Genomic DNA, 22,364 nt, shown 5'->3' with positions numbered 1-22,364 from the left:
CCTGGGGTGCGTATTTGTGAATCTGTGGGGCTTCCTGGGGGGTACTGTACCGTTTTTTCGGGAATAACATTAGAAGCTACGAAATTTTGATTTGTACTACAGCATGGGTTCCCAAACTCCATCAATGTGGGCCTCCCCTCTGAAAACAGTGACACCTCTGCGCCCCCCCCCACAACAATCATTTTCAAATAATGATATTCACTTCAGTTAAGCCACTTAAATCTGTGCTATACTATGCTATGCAATGAAATGAGTTATCATATTTTTGACGTTTGGCTTTTGTCAATTTTACAGTAAGTTAGCTATCGGAACGTCACATATTACCGTCACATATGTCCAACCTCTTACGTGTATCTGCCACTTAATATTAATTTCTATACAAACCAAGGCAGCGGATTCCTAAATGAATGCAAGCACCCACACCATAAGTTTATCTAAATTAGCTATGTACCAAAAAATACATTTTACCGTGACTCGAAGAGCTGTAAACAGTGTTGTAAGGCTGCGTGTACAAATCCGCACTGGTAACTTGCAGCTAGCTCGGCTGGCGGCACTGTTGCTAAATTACGTTATGAGGTTTGGCACATATACATTCTCACTCAGGATAGGGATCAATAATACTTTCCACTATCCCAAAGATTTAGTATACATCTCTTCTATGATTTATTTCGATTTTATAATGTTGTCAATTACATAATCATTGGAAAAAAACATAGATAGTTCTAACATGAAATTAACGTTTTTCCTTCTTTTTTGAATCAACCTTCCGCGCCTCCCCTCAAATTATTTGGCGCCCCCCAGGGGAGGCACGCCTCACAGTTTGGGAACCTCTGTACTACAGTAACAGTAGCCAGCTAGTATTTAGCTGTGCAGTATGTACATTGAGTAAACCTCATGATACCTTGACGTGCTAGTGAGAGAACTAGCAGCCTGGGCTTTTAGCTCAATTACTAGCACGCTCGCCTCCCGATCCGAGGTGCTAGAGAGCAAATATACATTCAGCCAGCTCAAAAAGTGCAAAAATATATGCTCTGTCTTCCAGAGAAGTATACACTACAATTCCAGCTGTTACTTGTCAACCAAAGGCCATCTTAGTGCCAAAAGTTAACCAAACCGAACTTAGCATGGGCAATAACAGAGGAGGAAAAGTGGGGTGAGCATGGAATCAAACTGATGCTTCACTTTAGCCAGAACTGTCTGACCCACCTGCTATAAACTCACTCCTTCCTCTCTTTCATGAAAAAGCTGCCAGCTTTGCTATGGTCAGACATGGCATGAATGTTGTAAAACAATTGACAGAGCACCTAAATTCCGGCCATTGACCATTTGACCAACCATGGCATTTGACCAACCACTATATACATTTACAAAAATGGTTCAGTGGAGTGATTCAGAGATCCAGACTGTTATGGAGAGATGTTTGTGATGCTTGGTGGGTTACACATAGAGATGGCTCTATGGAACACAATCGGATAACTTTTAGATGGAAGTAGTTGAACAACTGTACTATGTGATAATGGGGTGGCTACCTCTGGAACAGCAGACTCCTTCTAAAGGGTGGGCAGCATGGAAACCATTTCCAGAAGTAAAGGATGCCTTCATTGCTATGACAGCAAATCCTTTTGAACTGCTTAGCCAGGAATCAAACATGTTTGCATGCTGGAGAAGTACACTTGTGTTCTTTACGATAAAAAAACGGATCATGAAAGTCAATGATCTCAGGAAGGACTTGTTTTCTCAAATATGTCTCTCAATGGAAAATATTCCTCCCACACAGGCTGCACTGATACAGCATTCAAATAGAGCAGTGTACCAAGCTAGCATTTGGTCCAAAGGTCTGCAGGCTACCCAGTCAGTGCCTTCTCCTGAAAAATATGGATAGACCAAATTAGATGATTTTTGGACACCTTTATGGACACTTTTACCAGAGGCAGCCAAAGTATGTAGAGAACCTCTTAAATGTGGCAGCAAAGGTGAGCCTCTCTGCTCTCGAAAGTGCCGATGCCAGGATGCTGGGTTGCCTTGCACAGTATTATGCCAATGTGCCAGAGCATGTGAACAGATGCAAATATGCAGTATGTAGAGTAGGACTAATGTAATCTAGTGTGGTGTTTTACTGTGTCTTAAGAAGTTGTAGGGGACATGTGTGCTTAATTGTATGTTTTTTATGAGGTCTGCCTGAGGCGCTTGACTGTCTGTGTTTATAGTATCCTTGAGACAATAGGTGGATATAGCCATAGTGTAGCCGTATTGTCTGCTTAAAACAGACATATCTATGACACATATACCTAATTTCATGATTTTAGGAGGGCGTTTAGGTGGCCTTTGAAATAGCTGCCAATTATGTGGATAGGCAGTGCAGCCTTTTTTCAATTTCTTTAAAAATTCACTTCCCGTTTGAGATTTCTTGGAGTAATCTTCCAGGATAACGTAGGATCACCCAAGGGACATATATCAAATTTCAAGCTTTTAGGAGGTTGTTTAAGTGGCCTCTGAATCAGCTGTCAATTATATGGGTGGCCATTTTGAATTTCTTCAAAATCTCACTTCCTGTTTGAGATGTATGTTTGATCACCCCTTCTATGATGTCTTAGGGTCACCCAAGGAATATATTTGCTTTTAAGAGGTTGTTTAGGTGGTGTTTGAATCAGCTGCCGATTTTTTTGGGCACCCCTTCTAGGATGTCTTAGGATCACCCAAGGAGCATACATACCAATTTTCAAGCTTTTAAGAGGTTGTTTAGGTGGTGTTTGAATCAGCTACCAATTTTGTGGTGGGGAGCACAGAATTTTTCAATTTCTTTACAAACTCACTTCCTGTTTGAGATATTTTTGGGCACCCCTTCTAGGATATCTTAGGATCATCCAAGGAACAAACATACCAAATTTCAAGCTTTTAAGAGGTTGTTTAGGTAGTGTTTGAATCAGCTGCCAGCTGCAGAAATTTATGTTTAATAAACTGTAGCAAAATAGCTGAAGACCGGTCAACATCAGCCCTTTTCCAAGAGGCTTATTGCCACCATGCCGTCAGGTCACATATGGAGTCTACCAGAGCCGTTTTTCTACCGCTCTGGAGTCTACTAGCCAGCAAACAAGAATGGGCGGACGTAATCAGAGGTGGAAGAGTCGACTGCCTGGCTCATCGGCCACGTAGGGCTACTGTCTCCACATAAATATGCGTCATTGAAGCTATCAGTATGTCTACGCTACCAGCTGTCGTTGTCATCAAAAAAAGTAATCATTTGCGCCATCGCGTTTTCAATGACACAGCCTGTAAGAGCAGCAGACATAGCCTAAACTAGGCCTAGCCTACATAGGCTACAGCAGTGGTGATGTAGAGCAGGGGTTCTTAACTGGTCTGGCTTTGGGACCCACAATTTTCCATGTTCATCACGTCGTGACCCATATATATATTTTATAGCGTTCAAGCCAACAGATTTGGTGAGCTACATGCTAAGACACGCAAAGTGCCTGTAGGCCTATTTGTTTGGAACATGCTGTTTGGCATTACATTTGTGAAGTCTCCAACTCCTGATGTCACCTTAAAGTACTTGACAGGTCTGTCTTTGACATGTGTACTTTATTATGAGGCATTTTTACTCATGTTCCAGCAATTGTGAACATCGCACACTGTGGATTCTGCACAATTTCATCTCAATTTAAGTCTATTTGAAATGGGCGATTTCTTCTCTTTTTTAACCACAAGCTCCACGACCCACCCAGAATGGTTCCGTGACCCACTTTTGGGTCCCGACCCACCAGTTAAGAACCACTGATGTAGAGGGCAAGAAAGTATAATAGTCTCTCTCGTGCTCATAACTTAGGTTATTATCAGGTCACTTGCTCATGATTTGCAGATAGCAACTTACAAATGAGGTAGCCTATTGCTTGCCATAATGGTAATGAAAAATATATTACTAGTAGTAAAATATTGAAATATTTAGTGTTAACCTTACTCAGCACTGTAACCTGTCAAACTTCTTTCAAAGTCCTTCATCATATGAATTAAGATTAAACTAATTTAATTTCCGAGCGCCACAAAGTCAGACCTCAGCAACTTTTTTAATGTAAGATTGTTCTTAGGTCACATATCAATCAAATCATAACAACTGCAATGGTACTGTTTTTAAAATCATGTGTAGTACGCCTAAGTGTAAATGTTTGTGTCTAAACATGCTTTAATGAGCTGAATTTGAGCTTACAGTTCTTTCACCAACCTATGTGTTTTACATTAACTTACAAAATAGATACTTTAGCTTAGTCCTCAGATAGAGGATGGTTTCTGCTTGCTCTGTTAAGGTATTTCTGTCCCTCCCAAACTGCATTGAAATGGTATGTTTAGCAGCCAGAATTTCAAAATCTCCAGCCCCCCTCTAACAGGACCCCCCCCCCCCCCCCCCCGGAAAAATGCCTGATTGTGCCCCCTCTGAATTTTGCCTTGCTTGACGCCCCTGACAACACTCACTCTCTTGAGCGCCTTACCATGCACACAGAACTACAGGACTACTGTTGAACTACTTTTTGCACCTTCACCATGCACACAGAACTACAGGTCCCGGCCCTGTCACTGCAAGCGTCTCATGCTTGATCACCCTCAACCACACTGTGGATTTTTTTTATTTAATTTATATAGTATATTTAGTAATTAGTTTTGTTATTTTTATCTTCTACTGTCTCTATTGTACAGTAGAGTTTGGTTATATGTTTATACTTATACTTATATTTACCATTTCTGCTGTAAGTGCATGTTGTGTGTTATGTCTGTATATGCTACCGAGACCTTTGAATTTCACCTAGGGATCAATAAAGTATCTATCTATCTCTATCTACAGTATCTATCAATCTCCACTACGTAGCAGATCTAACTTAACTTACTCCACTTGGGAACAGAAGAGAGACAGAGAGAGAGGCAAATATCTCCTTTTTAAAGGGAAACTTGGCAGGATTTCCCTCTCTTTTGGAGAAATTGTGCATTATGCTATTTCAAACTGTGGGAAAAGGTAACAATAAACCACATGGATTTGTTTACAAGCTAGCGAACGGTTAGTATAAGTTTGGCAGAACTATGTGGATGTTACAAGATAAGAAACACGATTTAAAATGAGTTTCTTGTTTCTCACTTCTCTTTCCGGGACGGTAGTCTCAATGTTGCAAGGTTGGTTTTCCGCCTGGGGACGCTAGGCGCAGCGGGGAAAGTCACCATTTTCACCAGAACAGGTCATTTAACCATCCAAATGATTTATAAACGGTTTATTACGTTGAAATAGTTGCCAAGTTCTCCTTTAATATATGAAGCTTTTAAAAGGAAATCATGAAGGCAACAAAGACAACACTACAGGAGGTTGCAACTTGTGAGGTTACACTGATCATTTTTAAACTCAGATTGGTAAGAGGGCTCTTTAACATAGACTGCAATCAATGTGATTTGGAACATGGACAAGAATATAAAGACTACCCAAAACCCAAAATCAGTTTCCAAATCAATCAGATAGAAATTATGTTGCCCAGTGGAGAGTGGTGCTCAGCAACATTGCCCAAAAAGTTGCCCCGCGATTCATCACCTTAAGGTAGAAAAGTTGCCCCGCGATTCATCACCTTAAGGTAGAAAACGTGTCAAGTTGCCCTGCGATTCATCACCTTAAGGTAGAAAACATGTCAAGTTGCCCCGCGATTCATCAGCTTAAGGTAGAAAAGTTGCCCCGCGATTCATCACCTTAAGGTAGAAAACATGTCAAGTTGCCCCGCGATTCATCACCTTAAGGTAGAAAACATGTCAATAATAAACAGAATAAATTGAAACGTGTTCTATAAAGCACCCCTGGTTACAGATAATGTACATGTTAACTTGTGTGTGTGTGTATGTGTGTGTGTCAGGCTTGTGCAAAATTCCAGAATTGAATTGAAACTGGCTCTTAAATTTCAATTCAATTCTTGAATTTCACTTGCATTTCAATTGAGGTAGCAAACAGGAAGCAGAATTGCAATTTGAATTGTGCACAACCCTGGTGTGTGTGTGTGTTCTGTGTGAGTGTGGTGAGGGCAGGACTCATACCTCATATAACATATAACATATGGGAGATTAAGAGGGGTTTAGTGTTTTATTGTTCCATGCAAGTTATTTCCATGTGAGATGCGTTTGCTTATCTCAAACATGTGTGGGATGTTGCGGCCGGTTAAGGTGCAGCAGTGGCACCAATCAATGTTTAATCCCAGATGCTGCTGGACACATCAATTCTTACTAGGCTGGCAGAGAGAGTGGGTCTCCAGCATCTCGTCTCTCATCTGCTTCCATGAGAAATGGCGGCTACAGGACAGCGCATCTGCCTCGTGGTCATCTTCCTCAGTCTGATGCTCACAACAGGTCCAAGACCAGAACAGTTAACTAATCCCACAGATTTAACATTAATCTGTACGCTCAATCTGGCTGTTTTCATTAGATAGATAGATAGATAGATACTTTATTGATCCCCAGGGGAAATTCAAGATTCACATTTAGACTGGGGGGCTAGATATCTATATAAGCTATATAATGTGAATTTCCAGGTGAAATTTTCTCCAAAACAATCATAGCTGTGAACCAAACAGCAAAAATAAAATAAATAAATGAATAAATGTCCATGGTTGTCCATAGAATGCAATCCACCAGTCACATTGTGATCTCAACAGTGTCTAAAAAATGAGGTTATCATGTAATAATTTAGCAAGAACAATGTAAGATGCCATCTAACCACTTTTGAGAACAAGCTACAAAAGCATTGAGAAATGTTACATATCCATAGTCAAGATCTGGCTTTGTGGTGTATCAGGATACCCTGTCTCTGCTGAATTGCTGAAGCTAAGCAGGTGTAGGCTTGGTTAGTATTTGGATAGGAGACCTTCATAGAAAACTAAGTTGCTGCTGGAAGTGGTGTTGGTGAGTGGCTAGTAGGTGCCACTTTTCCCCAAAATAGCAAGGTGACCAGTAAAACTACAGCAGACGACTACCCCAGGCTAATTAAAAAAAAAAAAAAAAAACTTAGGCTACTTTAAGATGCTTCTTCAGGTTGGAGCAGAGGCATAGCCAGAAATCATAATTACGGTGTGCCTGTGAGATTTTAGGTGGCATCAACTAAGTAAAAGTGAGGGGCGCAAATGGCCTGGGAGCGTAAACACGTTATAATGATCGCGAAATGACGATCCCAAACCGCACGTTAAAATATGCTACTCGCAAGAATAATTCACTTTCAGATGCTGCACCATAATCCATTTTAAAACTTAAATGTAGATCTAATTAGAAAAAAAAATAAGCAATAAGCTATTTTAAGTTAGAATGAAAAACTCAGAATGCAGTGCCTATTTTAGAGATGGGTTTTATTGTAGCTCTAAATTAGAGGTCTGCGTGGGACTGATTTTTCAGTCCCGCTCCCGCAATATCCTGTCCCGCTCCTGCCCGCTCCCGCATTAATGTGTCATTTTTAGTCCCGCTCCTGCCCGCATCTGTAACATGATGTCCTGCTCCTGCATTAATGTGTCATTTTTAGTCCCGCTCCTGCCCGCATCTGTAACATGATGTCCCGCTCCCGCCCGCTAAAGCCCACATGCAGGAGGGGTAGCCTATTCAGCTTTTCTTTCTGTCTCATGAAAGGAGCACACTAGGGCTGGGATAAACGATTATTTTTTTAACGATTAATCTAGCGATTTTTTCGATGCATCGATTAATCTAAACAATTCATTTTTTCAGTCCGATTCGATTTCGATTGGATTATCGACTATCTCCCAATTAATTCACTAATAGCAACTTATACATGTTTATTTACATATATGAATGAAAAAACATGAATTCTTTAACATTGCAATATATGTTTGTTTATTGCTCTTAAGATTCCAAAATAAAAGACTATACAAGTGCAAAGTAATGCATTCTTAGTCAGAGGTAGCATTCAATAAAGTTCAGTAGTGTGTGTCTAATTGAGGGCCTGTCATTTCAAGACGTTCGTGTGGGAATCCTTGCAATTAACATTAACACAGTTAAAAGGCTGCTGATGTGTGCATGCAATTCATAACGTAGTTAGTTCAAATAACGGTTCTTACTTCTCCTTTGGACAAGCACGTTTGAGTCTTGGAAAACATCGGGATTTTGCAAACATTTAAAGTCAATAAAATGAGCCTGAGTAACGAATAAGCAGCTGCAAGTAAGCATGCTAAACTTGACATCCAAACAGTATTCTAACGTTAGCTTTGAAATACTGCTTGATTGCATATACTGTAACTTAACTTAGTTTAGTCTCCTCAATGTACTATGTTGTGATAAGACCTTAGCAGAGTTTACCTAACTTTAATGCTGCAGTTTTGAACAAATTTGCGCAGCATGGTCACGATGCTAAGTGGATTTAATAGCAATTTACCCCACTGTGTTCTATGCATTGCTTCTATGTGGCAACAACAATCCTTCAACAATCGTGAATAATTTGTTAAATGCATATGCAGAGGAGGAGCAGCGGGCTCCTGCCACAATCTAATCTTAAAATAATTACAATTATTTATGTCTCTGTGTGGTATATAACCTACTTGGGATGCTTACATTCAGATGTCAAAGTGTTTCTATTTTCGTATTGATGTGAATTAATGTGTAGATCCGAAGTTTAAATGGTAGGCCTATAGCTGTGACGTGCAGTCACCTGACATCACCGTCAAATCAGAGGATATTTCAGAACTATTAACGTGGACAGCTCCCCTTAAGAGCATCTTAAGAGCAGTGCATGCGCGTTCACGATACGAGCATGTTCGGGAAACAGTCGTATAAACCAAACGAACGATCGTAAGATGAATCGTAGAAAACCCTCTTAAGAGCGTGTCTCCGTCGTTATCGGGGAAGTGGGCCCTGCTATCCGTCAGTTATGCTTAAACCCCGTTTTTTAATGCTGCCTAACAGAACATCCAGCTGAACTATAGTTATGAACAGTACTTTCAGTACTAATCATTTCCATATTTAATTTTACGCACATATTTAATTTGCGGGAGTGCAGTGAATCAGCGATTTGTCCCGCACCCGCGAACACACCTCTCTCATCCCGCCCGCTCGCGCAAAGAGCTTTCAAAAGTTGTCCCGCGCCGCACTCTTTTGCGTCGGGACCGCGGGAGTGCAGACCTCTACTCTAAATCAACACTTGAACTAGGCTTTGTTTATTGATTAGCAAACTGTTTAACCGATTGGCTGAAGTAAGCTATTAATACTTGGGAAAATATCCTTTGAACAGACATCAAGAACCACGATCACGAGACTGTTTTAAAGGCATTTTCACTACCTTTAGTTAGAAGGATTTCTCCTGGTCATTGTAAGTGCCATACACACATGCTATATAGGCTATTGCTTTTTTCAGCAGAGTCTAGGCTACCCAAATTGCCACAATTTCATGTATTAATACTTGCATTGATTTAATTTTGATTTTTAAAAAAGCATATTATACAAATTCTTATATTTTGACATGTATCTCACCACTGCAAGTTGACAGCTTGACTTGCTTTACATGTGTGTGTAGAGCAGACTGTCCTGAATCTGGCAATATCATTGCCATGGTGGAGGGATTCTCTGGGGCTTAGCAATTTACAGACATATGTGGTGTGTGTGCCTTACAGAAATAAATGGCATTTTTATTTAGTGATGAAAAATGACCTTTCTGCGCTCCATATCTGTGACACGAACTGATCTGACCTGACTTGACCCGAGTTTGCGTGTTAGCCTGTGTATGTCTATGGTGTATGCGCTCATAATGATTCTCTACAACAACTTTTTACTGCATTGCCATGAACAAAGTAAAGGCAAAAAAGGTGTTTCTTTGTTGAAGAAATTGGGATGCAATGCAGGAATTATGAAGGATTATGAACATGGTTTGCCAGGGGCGCCTGCAGGAATTAATGCTATGGTACGCACCTGATGGCATGCAGCTAATGGGATACTGTGCATAGTTGGGAAGGTATGGTAGGCCAATTTGGTGTGAATACACACACACACACACACAAGGGAAATTCTCTCTCGCTGTCGAGTAGCCTGATGGTATGCACAGTGCGTACGGACGTACACCTGCAGGCGCGGCTGTGGTTTGCCATAGAGAAACACATGATAGTGTTGGATTATGGATTAAACATGCTTTGCCACAACAACCCGGCTCCCTATCCACTATGAATGTAAATGTAAACTTTACAACTCATTTGAAAATGTGTTGCAAGGCATAGAAAGTCCTCACTTTAGATAAGCTCACAAAATATCATTAACTAACCACTTGTAATCCCTGAGTTAATCATGAATTAGGAAGTGGTTTATAAAATATCTATCATCGCCCTAACTATTCATTAGTGCATGTGTATATTGCATAATTTATTAAGTATTAACAATAATTCATAAACATATTTTAGATGCTTATTTACTATGAACAAACCATTTATAACTGTGCGTACAAATACTTTATTTATGAGAATTAACATAGGAACAATGGTTTACAAATGATGAACAAAGCATTTTGTAATAGTTTGCAACTGGTTTATAAAACATCATAAAATGATGTCATTATAAGTGGTTGTTTCATTACTTATTAAGTACTTACAAACATGTTTTTTGGATAGGCTTATTTACTATGAACAAACCATTTATAATTGTGTGAACAAATTCTTTACTGATGATAAATTATGTATGAACAAGAAATTACTAATGATGAACAAACCATTAACTAATAAGTAACAAAGGCTTAATAAATGATGAATTGTGTTATTATAAAGTGTTACCCTTTTTTGTTTTACCATGATTGTGTTTGAAGATGATCATGTCTGGTAGTTTCAACATTAACACGACTTGATATCACTTGTGAGGATGATATTAATAATAATACATAAATAAATGTTTAATTTTGTTGACTTTGAAGGTGAATTTCTGTTAACCATCTATCATACGAGTTACAAGTTTGATGGCTAACGTCACAAAGCTAAGTGCGAGTCTGCGCAGTACGATGGCAAGCCAAATGAAAAAACGTTCAATTTGCGTCAGTGCCCTCCCATTGAAAACAACGGAGTCTGTTCGTCCATTTCTTTTACTGTCTATGGTTCATGGGCTTCGGAAAAAACTTTTTCCCAGTGAAAACATCATTCCGCGTCATTCACGTCACGTAATGTGTGAGTCAGAGGTCAGAAACTGGGGCTAGATTTTGCTAACAGAGTTGCCCAGTTAGGGGCTCGTCATCACTTTTGTCGTCACGTTGTAGTTCGTTTGTAGTCCATGTGGCCTTTCATGTCCAACAGTTTTAATGTGAACTTGGGAATTTGCCGTTTTTTAGGGGTGGGCATATCAATCCAAATATCGACATTGGTATTGGCATCGGATCGATACCAGCATGATGTGATCGATACTTTAATTTCAGTTCACTTCCAATATCTCTCAATTTGTTTAAAATTCATTGTTCCTGTTTCACCAAGGGCTAGCCTACAGTCATGCAAACACCATTCCTTTCACATCTTGCAAGCCTGCTTTGCAAGGTTTCGTTTCGGTGAGCATTGAGTTGAATTGGTGAGCATTGAGTTGAATTGGTGAGCATTGAGTTGAATTGGTGAGCATTGAGTTGAATTGGTGAGCATTGAGTTGAATTGGTGAGCATTGAGTTGAATTGGTGAGCATTGAGTTGAATTGGTGAGCATTGAGTTGAATTGGTGAGCATTGAGAATAGCCGGAGGGCTGAAACGTCTGCTCTTGCTCCCAAAATGAAATGGAAAAACTCCTTTCTGTAGACTTTCAGTCATTTCTTTCAGTGTGCGAACTACTCCTCTCTCTCTCTTCAACTCTTGATTTAAATGCACCTGGCTAAACTCTAGTGCGAGCACAACAATACTCCCCTGCATCAATGTTTCGTTGCTGAAATGTTTGTAAATTATTAACAGTGGAAATCATAAAACCATTAGTGGTCATGGAAATTTATCCAAATTTAGCATATTGATGTTTTATTCACGTAGATCTGAGTTGATGTGATGCATGCTGGGTTGAACACAATTGAGAGCTCCATAAACGGGCTCTGACTTTACCCACCAATCACAGACATATACTATCAAACAACAACCCAGCATGCATCACATCAAGTCAGATCTGCATGAAGACGAACACGCCTATTACGTGAGTCAGCAGTTTACGGAATGAATTATGTGTCACGATAATTTCATTATGTGGATGAAATGCATAATAGAATCACGTAACCAGCTTTGTGACCTGCTACAATAGGTGAGTCAGCAGTTTACATAATGAATTAGCCTACAGTGGGTCCCATTAGAAGTGGCCACTTCATTCGTGCCTCCCATGATTCACAGAGCTGTGTGAAATGTATTACAACTTTTTGCCACGAGGTGGCAGCTTAAGTCCGTTGTAGAATCTCGAGATGCATTGCCAGTAAATAAGGCAGCGGACTGCATTCAGAGGCTTTGCAACAGCAGTGTGATTGGCAGTCCTAACATTCGTTTGGTTAATGCTTCGACTTCAGTATTGGAGTCCATTAGAATGCCACCAATCACAGATATATACTATCAAAGAATGACGTTTATTCATATCTGTATCTGGGGAGGGAAATGAGGGTAGGAAGAAAACAAAACCATAAAGTAATCCTATCGGTTTTCTTAAAACGGACTTAAAAGTCACTTATTAGAGCTAACGTTACTAGCTACACAAACTGTTAGCAAAACAGCTAGCGAGTAAGACTAAAGCCTGCTGACTTACATACGTGGAAAAAACAGACATTGGGGTAAATCTTTAACTCCTTTATTATCAAAACATTACAAACTTACATCTGTATAACTTGTACAAGTCTCTCAAGAGATGTCCTCTTTCGTGTAACTCCTCCAAGCTACAACTGCTCACTTCCATTGTGGGTTCATATCCGTTGTGAACACTTATTTGCAAGTGTTGCAAACACTTACTTGCAAGTGTTGTAGCGTTTGTATTTCGCTGAGCCGTCAGGGCCACCGTAAAAAACAGTTAAAATGGTGTTAAAAAAAAAGACAAAAAGTTAAAAGACAATTTCATCATAACTCATAAGCAATGTGTTGGTTTAATAATTAACGTTAACAGCACATCATTATTGCCTGTTTGAAAACAGGGACAATGCACAAATAAACATTATCTTGTGATACAAGAAAATATGTGTTTGACCAGGTTACAGCAACAATTGCTAATTTCCACCTGTAGTCATTTAGACATGATACAGAAATTCTACCATCTTATCTGAACTTAAAATGCACTGAGCTAAAGTGGAAAGGGGTGCTGTGCTTAGACCAATCAAAATGTGCAATGAGCATGTGGATGCATAAATTCTTTGATGCAACAGTTGCTTTTCTGGACCAGTGAGTGACATTTGGGTAATTTTCTGCGGCACACCTGATGATCTCTCTCGGCACACTAGTGTGCCCCGGCACAGTGGTTGAAAAACACTGATCCAGACAATGTCTTTTCAGGGAAGTCCTTGGATTTCTCAGGAAAACCATGCCTGTCTGCAGTCCAAACCTGTCTAATTTGGTGCATAATGGAATGAAAAACATGACAAAGAACTGACTGTTTACCAGGCAGGAATACGACCACATTAAATTCTCAAAACTCTGAGTCTTCTCATTTCCTAAACCTTTACATAATGTTGTTAGATGAAGAGGTGAAGCAACACAATGGTTAATGCCCCTGTCCCAACTTTTTTAAGATGTGTTGCTAGCATTAAATTCAAAAGGAACATATTTTTTCCAAAAAACAATAACATTTCTCTCCTTCGACAGTAGATATGTTGTATTTGAACTGTTCTCAGTTGCTCTCAGTTGATTTGTAAATCATAACATCCTTTTTTATTCACATTTTACAGTTGTATTAGTGACATTTCTGAGGGAAATGGCTAGACTATGGTCAAACTTGTGTGTGCATACACGTGTGTACGTGTAATGCAACGTCCACTCTCTTTGTATGGTGCAGTACTGCTCAACTGGATGTAGGAAATCTTGAATCATTTGAATCATTTGAAGTTTTTTATAATCTTCTGTTCTTTCTGTTTCTTCTGCTATTTCACAACCTGGTGGGTGGACTTTGGGCAGAGCTATATTAATATCCAGAAAGAGATTTTTTTCTGAAAGCACACTGCGTTTCCGAGAAATGCTAAATGCAGACGCGGCAACTGATGGACCTTGGGCAGTTCAAAAGAATGGGAGGAGTGAACAGCTTTAACATACAGTCAATGAGTGACCTATGCTGCCCTCTACCTGCCTCTACTGGAATTGGATTGTGGATTGTATTCTGAGGGAAATGGCTAGACGGTGGTCAAACTTGTCTAAAAACCATCTGGGTGCAACAATCTAGACTTCTGAGTGTGTGCGTGAGTGTGTGTGTGTGCATGTACGTATGTGTAAATCTGTGTGTGTTTGTGCGTGTGTGTGTGTGTGTGCGTGTTTGCATGCGTGTGTGTGCATCAGGCTTGTGCAAAATTCCAGAATTGAATTGAAACTGGCTCTTAAATTCCAATTCAATTCTTGAATTTCACTTGCATTTCAATTGAGGTAGCAAACAGGAAGCAGAATTGCCATTCGAATTGTGCACAACCCTGGTGTGTGTGTGTGTATTTGAGTGTGTGTGTGTGTGTATGTGTGTGCGTGTGTGTGTGTGTGTGTGTGTGTGTGTGTATGTGTGTGTGTGTGCGTGTGTGTGTGTGTGTGCATGTATGAGAAATGCTAAATGCAGCCGCTGCGACTGATGGACCTTGGGCAGTTAAAAAGCATGGGAGGAGTGAACAGCTTTAACATACAGTCAATGAGTGACCTATGCTGCCCTCTACCTGCCTCTACTGGAATTGGGTTTGACTGAAATGAAGTTAAAAACAGTATCATTTCAAACAGAATAAAATCTAATTCAATTCTAATTTCCTTTCTATGTTAATTGTCCATTTATATGAGATTCAATCTTTTCCATGGTGTGGTTGTTTATATATGTAGTTAATCAAATAGCTAATCAAGTGTCTATGATTTAAAAGTTAGACTTTTAAATCTCAAAACTTTGATGTTTGACTATGTATCTCATAATTGATGTACATATGGACATAGGCTTAGCCCTAGGTTACTACATTGTAGGCTTCCAACTTTTCTTTCTCTGTAGGAAACGTTTTACCAGAAAAAGGCCTGCAACTGATATTAAATATATTTAAATTCAAGTCAATTCAAGCCAATTTATTTTTATCAGGGCTATCAAGACAAGCCACACCAGGATCAACACCAGCATCGTCAATCCCAGAAAAATCAACAACAGCACCGTCAACACCAGCACCATCAACTCCAGAACAATCAATAACAGCACCGTCAACACCAGCACTGTCAACATCAGCAACATCAACATCAGCACCATCCACACCAGCACCATCAACATCAGTACCATCGACACCAACATCAGCACCATCAACAGCAGCACCATCAACTGAAGCACCGTCAGCATCATCAACAACAGCACCATCAACATCACCAGCATCAACTGAAGCACCATCAACATTAGCACCATCAACACCAGCACCATCAACTTCAGCACCATCAACAGCAGCACTATCAACCCCGTCAACATCAGCACCATCAACAACAGCACCATCAACATCAGCACCATCAACATCAGCACCGTCAACACCAACACCATCAACTGAAGCACCATCAACATCAGCACCATCAACATCAACAGCAGCACCATCAACACACAAACAATCAACACCAACAGCATCAACAACAGTTAAATCAACCCCAGCACTATCAACCCCGGCACCATCAACACCAGCACCATCAACACAAGGACCATCAACGACAAAACAATCAACGCCATCACTATCAACAGCAGCACTATCAACCCTGTCACCATCAACATCAGCACCATCAACAACAGCACCGTCAACACCAGGAACATCAACACCAACACCATCAACAGCAGCACCATCAACTGAAGCACCATCAACACCAGAACAATCAACACCAACACAATCAACACCAGCACCGTCAACCGCAGAACAATCAACGCTAGCACCATCAACCATATACCACATAACCAGATAACCACCCACTTCAAAGACAGCAGGAACGCACAAAGCCTATGGCAGGGCATTCAGGCCCTCACGGACTACAAGCCCGCGCCACAGAGCTGTGAGAGCAACATCCCTCTGCTCAACAACCTGAACCGCTTCTTTGCTCGCTTTGAAGCACAAAACAGCACCTGCCCACAGAAGACCCATCCCCCTCTACATGAGCAGCCCCTGTGCCTCTCTGCCGACAGCGTGAAGAGGACACTTGCTGCTATCAACACCCGTAAGGCAACAGGTCCAGACAACATTCCAGGTCGTGCGCTGAAGGACTGCGCAGGGGAGCTTAAGGATGTCTTCACAGACATCTTTAACACTTCCCTGAAGCAAGCCATCGTCCCATCATGTTTCAAAGCTGCCACCATCATACCCGTGCCGAAGAAAACTGCTCCATCCTGCTTCAATGACTACCGCCCTGTGGCACTGACACCCATCATCATGAAGTGCTTTGAGCGGCTTGTCATGTCACATATCAAATCCATTCTCCCCCCCACCCTGGACCCCTTCCAGTTTGCATACCGAGCCAAGCGGTCTACAGAGGATGCAATCTGCTCTGCCCTCCACCCAGCCCTCACCCACCTGGAAAAAAGAGACTCATATGTGAGATTGCTGTTTATAGACTTCAGTTCTGCATTCAACACCATAATACCACAACAACTCATCAGCAAACTTGACAAACTGGGACTCAGCACCTACCTCTGCAACTGGCTACTGGACTTCCTCTGTCAGAGGCCTCAAGTAGTATGTGTTGGCAACAATACCTCAAGCAGCATCACACTGAGCACAGGGGCCCCCCAAGGCTGCGTGCTCAGTCCGCTGCTCTTCACCCTGCTGACGCATGACTGCACTGCAACCTACAGCAACAATCACATAGTGAAATTTGCTGACGACACAACTCTGGTGGGTCTCATCACCAAGGGCGACGAGACCCAATACAGGTTGGAGGTCGACCATCTGACCACGTGGTGCAGGGACAACAACCTCCTGCTGAACGTCAGCAAGACCAAAGAGATTGTTGTTGACTTCCGGAGAGGTCACACCCAACACCTGCCACTGACCATCGACGGTGCTGTGGTGGAGAGAGCGAGCAGCACCAAATTCCTGGGGGTGCACATCAGCGAAGACCTCTCCTGGACCACCAACACTGCATCACTGGCGAAGAGAGCTCAGCGCCGCCTGTACTTCCTGCGGAAACTCAGGCGAGCAAGTGCTCCACCAGCCATCATGACCACATTCTACCGAGGCACCATTGAGAGCATCCTCTCCAGCTGTATCGCTGTGTGGGGCGGAAGCTGCACTGAATACAACAGGAAAGCCCTGCAGCGCATAGTGAACACAGCTGGAAGGATTATTGGTGCTTCACTCCCCTCCCTGAAGGACATTTACACCACCCACCTCACCCGCAAGGCGACCAAAATTGTGAGTGATGCAAGTCACCCCGCTCACAATCTGTTCGATCTACTGCCCTCTGGGAAGAGGTACAGAAGCCTGTGCTCCCGCACTACCAGACTCACCAACAGCTTCATACACCAAGCTGTAAGGATGCTGAACTCTCTCCCTCCTCTCCCCCCTCCACCCTCAGCTACATAACATCCTGGACATTGGACCCACAATGGCCGCGTGCACTACTCCACTTGCACACTTGCACACTTGTACACTTTACAACTTGTTGTTGTTGTCCTGAAAACACAACACATCTGCTGCTCTTACATAACTTGCACCACTATGTCACTTTCTTTCTTACTTAGGTCAAACAGAACTACACAAGCCTTTTATTGGCCTGACTTTGCACTAGTATTTTATTGACTGTCTATGCACAATTTTCAACCAAATTTTGCTGCTCTTATTTTTTTCATTATTATATGTGCCCTCTTATTTACTTACTTTTTTGTTTACTTGAATGTTATGTTTGTCTGTGGACTTAAATTGGTAAAATATGTCTTGTCTTCACCGTGGGATAGTGAGAAACGTAATTTCGATCTCTTTGTATGTCTGGAACATGTGAAGAAATTGACAATAAAGCTGACTTTGACTTTGACTTTGACTTTGATCAACAGCCGCAACATCGACCCCAGCAGTATCAACACCAGCACCATCAACATCAGCACCATCAACACCAGCACCATCAACACCATCAACTGAAGCACCATCAACATCAGCACCATCAAAACCAGCACCATCAACATCAGCACCATCAACATCAGCACCATCAACACAAGCACCATCAACACCCGCAACATCGATCCCAGCACTATCAACCCCGGCAACATCAACAGCAGCACCGTCAACACCAGCACCATCAACATCAGCACCATTAACACCAGCAACATCAACAGTAGCAACATCAACAACAGCACTTTCAACCCCAGCACCATCAACATCAGCACCATCAACACCAGCAACATCAACATCAGCACCATCAACACCAAAACAATCAACACCAGCACCATCAACCCCAAAACCATCATCAGCAGCACAGTCAACCGCAGAACAATCAACGGCAGCACCATCAACATCAGCACCATCAACACAAGCACAATCAACAGCCGCAACATCGACCCCAGCACTATCAACCCTGTCATCATCAACATCAACAGCAGCAACATCAACAGCAGCACTATCAACCCCGTCACCATCAACACAAGCACCATCAACAGCCGCAACATCGACCCCAGCACTATCAACCTTGGCACCATCAACATCAGCGCCATCAACATCAACACCATCAACAGCAGCACTATCAACCCCGTCACCATCAACACAAGCAGCATCAACAGTAGCACCATCAACATCAGCACAATCAACACCAGCACCATCAACATCAGTACCATCAACACACCAGAACAATCAACACCAGCAGCGTCAACATCAACACCATCAACTGAAGTACCATCAACAACTGCACCATCAACACAAGCACCATCAACATCAGCACAATCAACACCAGTACCATCAACACCAGTACCATCAACATCAGCACCATCAACACAAGCACCATCAACAGCCACAACATCGACCCCAGCACTATCAACCTTGGCACCATCAACATCAGCACCATCAACATCAACACCATCAACAGCAGCAGCACCATCAACACCAGCAACATCAACAGCAGCACTATTAACCCCGTCACCATCAACATCAGCACAATCAACACCAGAACAATCAACACCATCAACCATAAAACCATCCACACCAGCACTATCAACATCAGCACCATCAACAGCAGCACCATCGACAGCAAAACAATCAACAACAGCACCATCTACCCCAACACCATCATCAGAAGCGCCGTCAACCGCAGAACAATCATCGCCAGCACTATCAACCCCCGTCACCATCAACATCAGCACCATCAACACCAGGACCATCAACACCAACACCATCAACATCAGCACAATCAACACCAGTACCATCAACATCAGCAACATCACCATCAGCACCATCAACACAAGCACCATCAACCACCGCAACATCGACCCCAGCAATATCAACAGCAGCACTATCAACCCCGTCACCATCAACATCAACACAATCAACACCAGCACCATCAACACAAGCACCATCAACATCAGAACAATCAACACCATCAACCATAAGACCATCCACACCAGCACTATCAACATCAGCACCATCAACAGCAGCACCATCGACAGCAAAACAATCAACAACAGCACCATCAACCCCAACACCATCATCAGAACCACCATCAACAATAGCACCATCAACACCAGAACAATCAACACCATCAACTGAAGTACCATCAACAACAGCACCATCAACACAAGCACCATCAACAGCCGCAACATCGACCCCAGCACTATCAACCCCGGCACCATCAACATCAGCACCATCAACACAAGCACCATCAACTGCCGCAACATCGACCACAGCACTATCAACCTCGGCACCATCAACTTCAGCACCATCAACATCAACACCATCAACAGCAGCACTATCAACCCCGTCACCATCAACATCAGCACAATCAACACAAGCACCATCAACACAAGTACCATCAACACCAGCACCATCAACACAAGCACCATCAACAGCCGCAACATCGACCCCAGAACTATCAACCCCGTCTCCATCAACATCAGCACCATTCACACCAGGACCATCAACACCAACACCATCAACATCAGCACAATCAACAGCAGCACCATCAACAGCAAAACAATCAACACCAGCACCATCAACACCAACAGCATCAACTGAAACACCATTAACATCAGCACAATCAACACCAGTACCATCAACATCAGCACCATCAACATCAACAACCACACCATCAACATCAGCACCATCAACATCAACAACCACACCATCGACACCAGGACAATCAACACTAGCACCATCAACAATAGCACCATCAACATCAGCACCATCAACACCAGCACCATCAACGTCAGCCCCATCAACACCAACATCAGCGCCATCAACATCAGCACCATCAACACCAGCACCTTCAACATCAGCACCATCAACAGCAGCACCATCAACTGAAGCACCATCAACACCAGAACAATCAACACCAACACCATCAACCATAAGACCATTCACACCAGCACTATCAACATCAGCACTATCAACATTAGCACCATCAACAGCAGCACCATCGACAGCAAAACAATCAACAACAGCACCATCAACCCCAACACCATCAGCAGCAGCATCAACCGCAGAACAATCATCGCCAGCACCATCAACATCAACATCAGCACCATCAACATTAGCACCATCAACACCAACACCATCAACTGAAGCACCATCAACATCAGCACAATCAACACTAGCACCATCAACATCAGCACCATCAACATCAGCACCATCAACAGCCGCAACATCAACACCAGCACCATCAACATCAGCACCATCAACACCAAAACAATCAACACCATCAACAGCCGCAACATCAACCCCAGCACTATCAACCCCGGCACCATCAACATCAACACCATCAACATCAGCACCATCAACCATAATACCATCCACAGCAGCACCATCAACACCAGTACCATCAACCCCAGAAAGTACAGCATCAACTTCAACACCAGCACCATCAACTCAGGCACCAATTTCAGATGGAATAATGACAAATGATCCATCATCAACAGTTTCAACTTCCACACCAGCACTATCAACATCAGCACCATCAACAGCAGCACCATCGACAGCAAAACAATCAACAACAGCACCATCAACCCCAACACCATCATCAGAACCACCATCAACAATAGCACCATCAACACCAGAACAATCAACACCATCAACTGAAGTACCATCAACAACAGCACCATCAACACAAGCACCATCAACAGCCGCAACATCGACCCCAGCACTATCAACCCCGGCACCATCAACATCAGCACCATCAACACAAGCACCATCAACTGCCGCAACATCGACCACAGCACTATCAACCTCGGCACCATCAACTTCAGCACCATCAACATCAACACCATCAACAGCAGCACTATCAACCCCGTCACCATCAACATCAGCACAATCAACACAAGCACCATCAACACAAGTACCATCAACACCAGCACCATCAACACAAGCACCATCAACAGCCGCAACATCGACCCCAGAACTATCAACCCCGTCTCCATCAACATCAGCACCATTCACACCAGGACCATCAACACCAACACCATCAACATCAGCACAATCAACAGCAGCACCATCAACAGCAAAACAATCAACACCAGCACCATCAACACCAACAGCATCAACTGAAACACCATTAACATCAGCACAATCAACACCAGTACCATCAACATCAGCACCATCAACATCAACAACCACACCATCAACATCAGCACCATCAACATCAACAACCACACCATCGACACCAGGACAATCAACACTAGCACCATCAACAATAGCACCATCAACATCAGCACCATCAACACCAGCACCATCAACGTCAGCCCCATCAACACCAACATCAGCGCCATCAACATCAGCACCATCAACACCAGCACCTTCAACATCAGCACCATCAACAGCAGCACCATCAACTGAAGCACCATCAACACCAGAACAATCAACACCAACACCATCAACCATAAGACCATTCACACCAGCACTATCAACATCAGCACTATCAACATTAGCACCATCAACAGCAGCACCATCGACAGCAAAACAATCAACAACAGCACCATCAACCCCAACACCATCAGCAGCAGCATCAACCGCAGAACAATCATCGCCAGCACCATCAACATCAACATCAGCACCATCAACATTAGCACCATCAACACCAACACCA

The 22,364-nt window shown here is 42.5% G+C and overlaps 1 protein-coding gene across 1 annotated transcript; it reads left to right on the top strand.

Annotated features, from left to right (window-relative positions):
- Positions 1 to 1,959: 1,959 nt before the first annotated feature.
- LOC121718675 (putative GPI-anchored protein pfl2) lies at positions 1,960 to 21,826 on the top strand. The gene is made up of 11 exons (XM_042103768.1): positions 1,960 to 1,973; positions 18,226 to 18,942; positions 19,029 to 19,321; positions 19,386 to 19,799; positions 19,900 to 20,047; positions 20,110 to 20,255; positions 20,293 to 20,359; positions 20,851 to 21,117; positions 21,202 to 21,323; positions 21,424 to 21,571; positions 21,634 to 21,826. Exons 1-11 carry the CDS (start codon positions 1,960 to 1,962, stop codon positions 21,824 to 21,826), a joined length of 2,529 nt encoding a protein of 842 aa, XP_041959702.1.
- Positions 21,827 to 22,364: the final 538 nt, after the last annotated feature.

This window comes from Alosa sapidissima, chromosome 1 (genome assembly GCF_018492685.1).
Source record: "Alosa sapidissima isolate fAloSap1 chromosome 1, fAloSap1.pri, whole genome shotgun sequence".
NCBI lineage: Eukaryota > Metazoa > Chordata > Actinopteri > Clupeiformes > Clupeidae > Alosa > Alosa sapidissima.
The sequence above is the reverse complement of the archived record's forward strand: the minus strand, read 5'-3'. Positions and strand labels throughout refer to the sequence as shown.

What these genes read in the sequence shown, in the direction of transcription:
- LOC121718675 (XM_042103768.1), top strand. An exon ending in GAACAATCAACACCAGCAGC is followed by an intron (nt 18,943 to 19,028) that starts GTCAACATCAAC and finishes AATCAACACCAG; the next exon opens with TACCATCAACACCAGTACCA. An exon ending in TCAACATCAGCACCATCAAC is followed by an intron (nt 20,360 to 20,850) that starts ATCAACAACCAC and finishes CATCAACTGAAG; the next exon opens with CACCATCAACATCAGCACAA.